Source organism: Oncorhynchus mykiss, chromosome 12 (assembly GCF_013265735.2).
Source record: "Oncorhynchus mykiss isolate Arlee chromosome 12, USDA_OmykA_1.1, whole genome shotgun sequence".
Classification (NCBI taxonomy): Eukaryota; Metazoa; Chordata; class Actinopteri; order Salmoniformes; family Salmonidae; genus Oncorhynchus; species Oncorhynchus mykiss.
The window spans coordinates 64,483,798-64,495,440 of NC_048576.1; the positions used below are offsets into that span (position 1 = coordinate 64,483,798).

Genomic DNA, 11,643 nt, shown 5'->3' on the forward strand with positions numbered 1-11,643 from the left:
AATACTTTGTTTCTCACCGTTCACATAAAGAGTGTTTCTACAATGCCCTCCTGTACCAAAAGATAAAGCATGAGTCAAGATATGCAGATACACTTCACAGGACCTGCTCATCTCAGTGTGCTAAGCATCTACTACAGCATGCATTTTGTAATGTTGTAACAAGTAGATTTCCATCGGTTTCTATGATAAAAGGATCATTTTCATTTTCAATACAAATTCATTCCACTACATTGATTGATACAAAGCATTTAATGTAACCGTGTGACATAAAATAGCTATCTACCTTTTGCTTATGTTGTTTTGTATGTCACATAATATGTAAGTATGTGATAGAAATCCAACAATGGAGGAAATGGGTATCGTGCTGCATGACACCACAGACAAAAAAATACTCCCATCTATGAGGAAAAAGCGGGTCTGTCTATGACTACAAAATGAGATGTCCGATGACCTTTGCATTGTCATACTAACTCAGTTCATCTTTCTATTGCCATTTCTACTTCTGCATTTTATTGACTTTCACAAGGATCTTTTGACTCCACTATCCATTTACTACTAGCTTGAAACCTTTTTGTGACCTGACTTGCTCTCATGAGGGATCTACAGTATATTGGAAAGCCTTTGTATATTTTAACACACGTCTAATTGTAGTGTATTCACCTTACGCCTTGATCACACCGACAGAGGCAGTGCGCAAATTGGGACACAGCATCATCTGGATGTGTTCAACAAAAGTTCACCTTCTGCTACAATTTCTGTCGAGCTGTCTAAGCATACAGTTTGATGCATAAGTTCCAGTTCGAATCCAATCCAACGTATGCACCACACAGAACGCACTGCAACTACCTCTCCAACGCAATGTTACAAGGCAAATGTAGCGTTCCATTGGAAATGAATGTACTTCTGTTGTACCAAAATGCAATGATGCTGTAGATGTGATCTAGGCGTTACTCTGCCAATCTGGTGCTGCAATTTGTGAAACCACCTGACATTTCAGTGTGAACGTGCGTCTCTGTTCTAGCCTACTTTACTGGTGCTCGACTGAAACAGGATGCGGTGTATTCACTATTTTTACCTTAACACATAAAGGGTCTCAGGGGCCTAATGGCTTTGCTTGTAGAGTATGAGTGGTAGAGAAGTGTTTCTCAATCCTGGTCCTAGGAAGGGCTACCACATTTTTTGTTTTGGACCAGGCACTAATGCACTTAATTGAACTAATCAACTCATCATCAAGCCTTTAATTTGAATCAGGTGTGTGGGCTAAAACTAAAAATCAGGGCTAAAACTAAAATGGGCACCTCTTTGGGTCCCCAGGACCAGGGTTGATAAACACTGTTGTAGAGAATGCTAATTATATGTTTTTTTTTTCAATTTTTTTTTTTTAATCTTCAGGGTTTTGTGTGGCTTCCTGCAAGACACAGGCAAATGTCAGCCTTAGCGAGAGGTTGTGGTTACGTGTGTCACCATGAAATGTCATTGGGCACTTCAATCGAGAGGGAAAGAAAGAGAGAGACAGAGTGAGAGAGCGCTAGAGGCACAGAGAGAGACGGTCACAAAGGGACAGACAGACAGACCTACCTGAGACTAAGGACACAGAGAGGAGAGAGCATCTGCAAAAGTCAAATAGTAAAAACAGAGCAAAGAAAGTAGGAGAACAGAATGAGGACTGTGCTGATACTTCGACCCTGACTAAGAGGGTAAGTCTGACGAGGTAGAATACCAATTTGTTTGCATGTGCATGAGCACTTACTTTTTGTAAGATTCAACTTAATTTAAATGTTATTTAAAAAAACAAAAAAAACATTGAGTATCCCAGTATCATTCTTTTTATCATCTAGGTGTCAGCCGCATCATTGTAATGTAGTAATTTAAAACTAATCCTTAGGGCGGCAGGTAGCCTAGCGGTTAGAGTGTTGAGCCACCATGAAGGTCGCTAGTTTGAATACCCAAGCCAACAAGGTGAAAAATCTGTTGATGTGTCATTGAGCATGGCACTTAACCCTAATTTGCTTGATATTACTATGGCTGACCCTGTAAAACAACACCTTTCACTGTGTTTCTGGCGTGTGACAATAGTGTATGTATGTATGTATGTATGTGTGTGTGTGTATATATATATATATAATGTATGTGTGTTATTTACATCTAGGCCAACCTGGTGAATCTAACAAGCACTCAAGAGGATAGTGTTTAGACTGCCTAGTTTTTTAGCAGTCTATTGGTGCAAACAAACTTGAACATCAGCCTATTCAGGGGAGACAAGGGTACAAAAGGTTTTCTCATTGAGAGTTTAACATTAGGTCATGCAGTATTCAGCAGTCTCTGGATGAATGTGTATTCTGTACAGATATCGATTCAAGAGGAGTTTTCCGCTGCTGCCTTTAAGTGCCTACTTAAACTCATCATGTACTGCTGTCAAAGGGGATGACAGTGGGTAATAATGGTATTGGGCCTGTGACGGAAAGATTTTAATGTTGAATACAATCAAGTCAGGACTTCCCTTACCAGTGTCATGTATTTGCTGCTGTTCTATGCAGCTGTTAGGATTTGTACTGTCTAAATGTTTCTGATGTTCCAATGCTCTGTTATAACAGCCTCTTCATCTTTAGCTTTCATCATCTTAGTTTTACATTTAAGCAGTGGTGGTAATGGCCAACACTCTGTAAGTGACAGTTTTTTTTAATCTATGCCGTCTTTTGTTTTCCAGTTAGACAGTGGCGGTAATGATGTGGTCCATGCTTCACCTGCTGTTCCTGCTCTCTGTCCCACCAGGCTTCACTCACAACCTCCAAGGTAACTAGTGACGACATGTTAATCTCAGCCTACTCATTCAGATAAGATCTGTGAAAAACAAACAGTACTTGCACCATGTGGAGAAACACAATTTATTGATTGAATTGAACGCACAGCAATAATATTTTTGGATTGCCTTTGCTGGCTTTCCCTCCAAGGACTGTTTTGTGTGAATGACTACATCAACAACATCACATGTGTGTGGAACAGCTCGGCAGTAGATCCAGACGTGGCCTGCCAGCTCCTCGGTACAAAAGAGAACTTTAAGAGCAATCTTTTGTAAGGAATATTTTTTGTCTGTCTTTATTATTACTGCAATACAGAAAATGACGGCATTGTGTTTTGAGGTATAAATGCATCCCTGTGTAATATCGAGAGTTTTACTTTTCATTTATTTTGTTTTGTATAGCAATAGTAGTTGCGATCTCAAACCCTTGGATAGGTCGGTGCAAGGTCATTCTTTCAGAGGCTGCAGTATTGTCTTTGAGGGCCATGTAAGTTTTTCCTGATATCAGAATGATATACAGTATGTAATTCTCCATAATTGTTATTGTACATATCAATTTCATTGTTTTCTATCACTGTCGATTCCTATTTTATTTTTCAAAATGAACTAAATCTATAATGTGAAGTGTATTTTTAATAACTGCTTGTGAAAATTTGAATTTTCACACACGTGTAGAACAGATGCAATGAGTTGTTACTTTAATAAACATGCCATCTGCTTTCTGACTGTTTCTCTACAGTATTTCAGTTCAGCCGAGTACCTCCCCAGCATTAAGGTGGAGTGTGACGGGTCTGAGGCGGTAAAGCTCATAAGATACAAACCTATCCACCACAGTGAGTGTCCACTTTTTCAGTGTTCTCTTTTGTCTAGTGTACCTGCGAGAGTAGCCTCTCACTAAATAGCCGTTCTTCTTCACTGGTTCATTTGGGAGTTAGATTCTTGCATGGGTACATATTCAATACTGAATCTATGTGCCACTATCAATGTAAACGTTGCTTTGGAAAGCATCTTCTAAATGACAGGTCTCAGACAAGATCACCCATCACCTGACTGTAGTTCACCAAACCTCCTCCTCTATATTTCCGCTTCATGGTATTAGATGACTGACATTTCCCTCTGTTTCCTTACAGTTAAGATGCATCCTCCTGGTAGTCCGGTCATCATCAATGGGACTAATGCCACCTGGAGTGCTGGTAGTCCGCTATCTTTTAAGATCTATGAATATGAGTTCCAGGTCAAGGTGAAGAGGGAAGACCAGCTATGGGGGGTGAGTGAGAATGACAAACCATTTGGTGGGTGGGTGTGAAAGTGTGTGGTATTGGCTAAACACGCAGTATTCCTGATGAATGAGTTATAGTGAATCTAATTAGTGGGTAGTCATGCATAATACCGGCGCCTGAGTATTTAGCTGTGATTGTTGGTGGAATCTTCGCTTCCATAGACATCAAAGCATGTACATTTGAGTTAAACACACTCATCTCAAATCTGGATTTCAGCCTAAATAGTTTGAGAGTCTTGTAGCATTGTAGTGATTGTGTTTATTTTTGTTTACCTGTCTCTCTGTCAGGAGGCCCAGAGTTTGACCAGACTAAAGCAGGAACCATGGATAGAGCTGGATGTGGAGGAGAGTGGGATTCATCACATCAGGGTGAGAGTCAAGCCGACCCAACCCCCCTCTAGCCACTGGAGTGAGTGGAGCACCACTGCCTCCTGGACATCAGAGGACGAGGTCTCACCAACCTTTGGTACATTTGAAGCCATGCCACAAACTAAAACCTTACATCTACTATATGTTCAGTCATGCAGAAGACTCTCTATCCTATCCAGAGAAACTGACAGTCGGTGCATGGTGAAGTTCATGCGGCCCATATACAAAATTCTGTTAACGACCCATGTTAATTGCATTAAATGGATCCAGATGCATTTCTGAGACCTACATTCCAACCGTGCTCCCGTTCTCTGGTGTTTCAGTGGAGTCCCCGGACCTGACTTTGTGGCTGGTGTTGAGTGGTGCATTTTTCACGCTCATCGTTGTCATGTTGCTGGTCTTCTACAAAACTCATACAAACAATAGGTGAGTAATGCGTAAAGGTGGATTATATGCGTACATGTATGTATTGTTGGGTCAGATCAGGAGTGAGACCTACAACCTTTGGCTCAGTGAGTTAATTTGGTCTTGTGCCGTGTTGATGACGGGGGCTAGATTTTATCATTGGTTACATAATCCAATACGAAGCAGATTTTGCGTTCAGGACCTTAGGTCTGTTTGGGTATGTAGTGTCAAGTTAATTCTGGGACAGACCCAAAATGGCTTATTAAAATCCATGTTGTTTTGGTGCACTATAGGAAACACCAGTATGTGCCTGATCCCGCCAAGTACTTCCAGCCACTTAACTCTGTCCACGGTGGAAACTTTCAGGTACCTGGAAAATACTCCAACTTCCTGCTAAACTTGAAACCTCTTGAACCAATAAAATTCTGTGTATGTGGCGTTATTCACTGGCGTGAATGTTTTCTTGATATGAAAACCTAGTGGACGGCCTAATATAATATTCTGGAACCTGGTTGAGTGGATATATCCGCATTTATGTCCTTATTTAACTTGACTTACTACTTACTTACATTTGATGCTTACAGTTTGGAACAGCCTCTTTAGTTGCCAGTAAAAGGATAGTGCCCAGCCACAGTAAAAACCAAAGGGAAACATTAGTCATGAGCACAGGCCCCTTGGTGTGGTTTCTGTTGCTTTGAATTCCTTGCATTAAGTTAGATGCAGACATACACGCTCTCTCTACCACATGCGCACAATAACACACCAATAAACTCACACATGCACTCATTTTAGACGTACGAACAAGCACACACTGATCTTGCAGCAACTTTCAAAACTTGATACTTGCCAGTGTAGATGCAGTAACATATTTATCCTTTGTCATTTTGCCTAAGTATAAGCATAACTTTCAATTTCACCAATATCTGTGACACTGTACAGAGCGGTGGATACTGACGTGTGTCTCTGGCCCTCCCCATGCAGAAATGGCTGAGCCCCTTGTTTGCTCCAGAGTCCTTCATCACTGCCCAGCCCTGCGAGGACATCTCCCCCGCGGAGGTGTCTGGAACAGAAGTCTGGGACGTCACCGACTCCACCAGCTCCACCACCGCGGCCTTTCTCCTACACTCTGACCCCAACACTCCCTCTGATGGCTGGAACAGCAGCGGCCAGTCCTCCTGCTTCTCCAACATCGGCTACTTCTACACCAAATACCCCAGCAGCCTCTTCATCGAGTCTTGCCCCGTCTACTTCACCTACCAGGGGGACCACAGCTCTCTCTCCGCCACATCCTCCTCCTATGAGCGCCTGCAGCGTCTCGGTCGGCTGCAGAGCCAGCCCCTGAGCCCAGACTCTGGTTTCGGCATGGAGAGCGTAGAGGGGGAGGACCAGGTGGAAGAGGAAGGAAAGAAGGATAAGGAGAGGAATGTGGTTCCAGTTGCCCCTCTTGTCTTACCAGTCTCCCTGCCTGCTCGGATCCCCCCAGGCCCTCACCATCCCCTGAGTCTCCCCCAAATCCCCCTTCATAATCCTGAGTCAAACTCTGCCATGGCGTCTAGCGGCAGTTACAATGCCTGGCCAGTAGAGGCTGCTCTAGGCAGATCCTCCTCAATGACAGTGGAACCCAGTTGTATTGGCTATTTGACCATTAAAGAGCTGCAGAATACCTACAGCAACAAGTCTATTTGAACAATCCATTTTTCACTCAATTTGCATTTTAGTTTAGCTGTTGAACTGATTCTTCGTGCAAACTATGACAAGGCTGATAATGCAGGTACAAACCAATATTTTTTTACATGGAAAATATTGTAGAGTTCTAAATATGTAGCTTATTTGTATTTTATATACATTTTGTATATTACTTGTACTACTATTGAGGCAGCTGGTTTGCCAATGCATTGTTACTTTATCTCAGATAGTTAGTGCTGCTAGTTGTTTTTGTCTTTAAATGTGTTCACTGACAGCTTGTTTGTATGAAGACCTGAATAAAACCTCTGACAGAAGAGAAGTGGGTCAGCCTTAAACTTCCTGTGTTTGTGGCCTTAGATAGTGGTGAGGAGTGGGAAAGTGGTCCTGCTTTGTGTGTTTGCGTGCGTGTGCATCAGTGGCGGTCGGTTCCATTTCAGATGAGGGAGGACCATTTTTCTTTTATATATGAGCATGGCCATATTTCTATTACAGCATATTGGATGACTGTCATTCATATTCATTTCACCCAGTTCAATGTAACATCGATAGGTTTATGCTACTACGTGATACTCAGCATTTCTCTATACCCATCATGAGGTTGTTACAGCCAATGTAGGTGCACACAGATCGAGAGAAAAATTAAAGATAACAGACAGCGACACATTGACAGACAGTGACACATTCAATACCGTCTTGCACACTCTTGCCTGCATCTAGCTGATATAGGGTGTAGTCATTGAGAGTTTCTAATGTACAAATTTGGGTATTTTTATCTCTGTTCATTTTTTACACACAGCCTACATCATTGTCACCATATTAGCTAAAGTAACGTCATAGTCAACATAGCTAATAGAACCTTCTAATGTGTTAGTAAACCTGCTACAGTCATGTAGTAAAGTTAGTGTTCAGTCAGTAAGCAGTTTAGAACTTGCCCCAGTGGCAATACATTTGTAAAACTAAAAAGCTTACCTTGAATTGGAAGTGTTCCAATATTGTGTTGAATAGTTATAGCTAGCATCTTGTTTGAGTGCTAAACTAGCTAGCTGCATTTGCTAGCTAAGTAAGTGAAACTGGAAAAACACTCTTTCTCTCTTCTCCATTTTGGAAGAAATTAAATTGTTCAAAACTGTTCAACTATTGTCTTTCTCTGAGTCAACTACTCACCACATTTTATGCACTGCAGTGCTAGCTTCTTGTAGCTTATGCTTTCAGTACTAAACTCATTCTGATTCTTTGATTGGGTGGACAACATCTTAGTTCATGCTGCAAGAGCTCTGATAGGTTGGAGGACATCCTCCAGAAGTTGACAAAATTACTGTGAAGGCTATGGAAGGGGTTGAGGACCATGAGCCTCCTACATTTTGTATTGAAGTCAATGTAACGATAACTAACAAACTTCCATACTTGACAGTGTTCCATACACGTGACCATATTTTAGCGCCCCCCAAAAATTAATACTTCTAGGTCAAATGTTATATTATTACCATTGTAAAGCACAATTTCTCTGCTTTCCAGCAAAACCAATGATGCGACCTTCATGCTGCCCGTCTCTGCATGATTGAAGAAGGCAATGGAGCTCCACCCAGTCTTTTGAAAAATTGTGGTGGGGGAAGCGAAAGCTACTGAATAGTAGTGAAAGGGGGGAGAGATGTCGTGTGGGGAAACTGCTTTTTTCACTCCAATTTATCACCTCTAAAATGTCTATAGAACAATATAAAGAGTCTATATAACGTGTCATTATTTTTTGAATAGGGTTTTTAGGGCGACGCTAAAATTATCTTCACAAGTAAACTGCGGCTGTCTCGCGACTTTTGAGAGACATGATGGCTTGCAGAGATGATGCGAAAAATGTATGCATTCAGATGTACAATTGACTAGGTATCCCCCTTTCCCTGTCCCTTTCACTGATACGTCACAATGTATTGTGCAGCGTTAGAAGGGTCAGTTTTTTCAACTTTTCTCAAATACATTTGCTCTATTACCATGTCAATTAAAGCTGGAATAGAAAAGTAGTTTACACCCCAGATTTTGATGCCAACACAGTCGCTACAGTCTCATTAGTTTTTATCGTAGCCTCGTTTGAAAGTTGCGGTACGCAAAACCTGTAACCTGTGTTAGCTATCGTTACCCAGAGGAGCGGTCCTCCGTCTACACCATGGTGCTACCCTACCGAGTGCTGTTGAGGCTATTGTAGACCTTCATTGCAACAGTGTGTTTGAATGAATTATTTGGTGAAGTGAATATATTTAGTATAGTTTTATTTTTAAAAATAAGCTTTTGAACTGTTTTACCATTTAAAAAATGAAATTCACTGAGGATGGTCCTCCCCTTCCTCTTCTAAGGAGCCTCCACTGGTGTGGATGTACAGTTAAAGTCAGAAGTTTACATACACCATAGCAAAATACATTTAAACTCAGTTTTTCACAATTCCTGACATTTAATCCTAGCAAAAAATGCACTGATAGTTGAGAGAATGATTTATTTAAGCTTTTATTTCTTTCATCACATTCCCAGTGGGTCAGCAGTTTACATACACTCAATTAGTATTTGGTAGCATATAAATTGTTTAACTTGGGTCAAACGTTTCGGGTAGTTATTTTTCAGTTCTGCCCACAAATGTTCTATAGGATTGAGGTCAGCGCTTTGTGATGGCCACTCCAGTATCTTGACTTTGTTGTCCTTAAGCCATTTTTTCACATTTGGGAGACCCATTTGCGACCAAGCTTTAACTTCCTGACTGATGTCTTGCTTCAATATATTCACATAATTTTCCTTCCTCAAGACTCCATCTATTTTGTGAAGTGCATGAATCCCTCCTGCAGCAAAGCACCCCCACAACATGATGCTGCCACTCCCATGCTTCACGGTTGGGATGGTGTTCTTCGGCTTGCAAGCCTCCCCTTTTTCCTCCAAACATACGATGCTCATTATGGACAAACAGTTCTATTTTTGTTTCATCAGACCAGAGGACATTTCTCCAGAAAGTACGATCGATGTCCCCATGTGCAGTTGCAAACCGTAGTCTGGCTTTTTTATGCCGGTTTTGGAGCAGTAGCTTCTTCCTTGCTGAGCGGCCTTTCAGGTTATGTCGATATAGGACTTGTTTTACTGTGGATATAGATACTTTTGTACCTGTTTCCTCCAGCATCTTCACAAGGTCCTTTGCTGTTCTTCTGCAATTGATTTGCACTTTTCGCACCAAATTACGTCCATCTCTAGGAGACATAATGCGTCTCCTTCCTGAGCGGTATGACGGCTGCATGGTCCCAAGATGTTTATATTTGCTTTATTTGTACTTATTTATACTTATACTTATTGTTTGTACAGATGAACGTGGTACCTTCAGGCGTTTGGAAATTGCTCACAAGGATGAACCAGACTTGTGGAGGTCTACAATTATTTTTCTGAGGTCTTGGCTGATTTATTTTGATAAATCGTTAAAAACGAGTTTTAACCACTCCAACCTAAGTGTATGTAAACTTTCGACTTCAACTGTAGGTGTGTATATGTTTGTGTGTATGTTTTTGTGTGCGTGGGCCTGTGAGTTGTGTGGGGGAGGTGTTCTGATTTCAGAGTGTATTTGTGTAACAGATCTAAGGGTGGTTGTGGCTTATGAATGCTGGGGTGTGAAATTAGATCAGTTTGTGCATTTGTGTGTGTAAACATGTCCTGTCAGGTGTGTGTGAGTTTGTGTATTAGTATGTGGTCTGACATTTAACTGTGACACCACGTCCCCACCGCTGACTTTCGCTCTCTTGAAAAAGTTGTTTTACTTGTTACAAGTCATTGCCAAATCAAATCAAATTTTCTCAGTTACATGCGCCGAATACAACAGGTGTAGACCTCACAGTGAAATACTTACTTACGAGCCCCTAACAGACAGTGTAGTTTCAAAAAATATGGATAAGCATAAGAGATAAAAGTAACAAGTATTTAAAGGTACAGAGTCAATGTGCGGGGGCAGTATGTACATGTAGGTAGAGTTAATTAAAGTGACTTTGCATAGATGACAACAGAGAGTGGCAGTGGTGTGGAGAGGAGAAGGGGGCAATGTGAATAGTCTGGGTAGCCATTTGACCAGATGTTCAGGAGTCTTATGGCTTGGGAGTAGAACCTGTTTAGAAGCGTCTAGACCTAGACTTGGCGCTCTGGTACCGCTTGCCGTGTGGTAGCAAAGAGAACAGTCTATGACCAGGATGGCTGGTGTCATGATGTTGGCCTGTGAGTAAGGTTTATGACCCCCCCATAAATACCTTTCTCTCTTCCCTCTCTCTTGACTCTACAGAGGGACTCTTGAATAGCTTTTGTTAAACATAGAGAGTCTGGGAACATCAAACAAGTGGAGGGAAAGGAACCATATTTCGGTAATAGAACCAGTTGAAAATATGCGTTGTTACTTAATGAATATGATGTTCATTCGGTTGTCATCTGAGACATTATGACTGATGACAGGACGACCTAAACTGTATCTGGGAAAGTCTACACATTATAGTTATCAGATTCACATGGAATTGTTGTGCAATTCAAATGGTAAATATAAAATTATTTGTGAAAAGATTAAACGTAATTTTAGCTTCCAAATGAGAGATTTGGGTTTTCATAGACATGAGACATCCTAGCCGTTAAGTGAGCAACAGCAGCTGTAAACGTTGGCTAGGAAAGGACGGACGAGTATTCCATCTACCATACAACGACGACACTACAACGTATCCCATTCACCAACAGAGACACTCTTCAAAGGACAAAGGACTCTGTTGGGCAACATGGCCTTCCATTTGCCACCACCCTATTGAACCGCAGCTCAGAGTAAATATTTATTGCATTTTCCTTTTCCAAATGGGCGGTACTTTAGAATGCATAAGATACTGTATTTACGATAGCATGGCTTCTCCCTTTGTTCCTCAAATCTTCAAGCTCTTTCACTCAAACCCAACCCACTTTCTTTTTTGTAACCAGCTGTCATATCTGTTCCGTCCGCTAGGGACGTTTTCCTTCATTTATCCTTTATTTCAGCGGTCCCCTCATAGTAATATGTTAATAGCATTTCATGAAAATAATAAAAAGTGTATTATTAATAAAACATAATTATTATTATTATTATTAT

At 41.2% G+C, this 11,643-nt stretch overlaps 1 protein-coding gene across 2 annotated transcripts; it reads left to right on the top strand.

Annotated features, from left to right (window-relative positions):
- The first annotated feature begins 1,280 nt into the window (after positions 1 to 1,280).
- il2rb (interleukin 2 receptor, beta) lies at positions 1,281 to 6,864 on the top strand. 2 transcript variants are annotated; one of them, XM_021622445.2, is made up of 10 exons: positions 1,281 to 1,697; positions 2,712 to 2,793; positions 2,952 to 3,072; positions 3,203 to 3,287; positions 3,540 to 3,633; positions 3,931 to 4,067; positions 4,368 to 4,545; positions 4,772 to 4,874; positions 5,147 to 5,219; positions 5,835 to 6,864. In XM_021622445.2, the coding sequence occupies exons 2-10, from the start codon at positions 2,724 to 2,726 to the stop codon at positions 6,537 to 6,539; spliced, it is 1,566 nt and encodes a 521-aa protein (XP_021478120.2). In that variant the 5' UTR covers positions 1,281 to 1,697; positions 2,712 to 2,723; the 3' UTR covers positions 6,540 to 6,864.
- Positions 6,865 to 11,643: the final 4,779 nt, after the last annotated feature.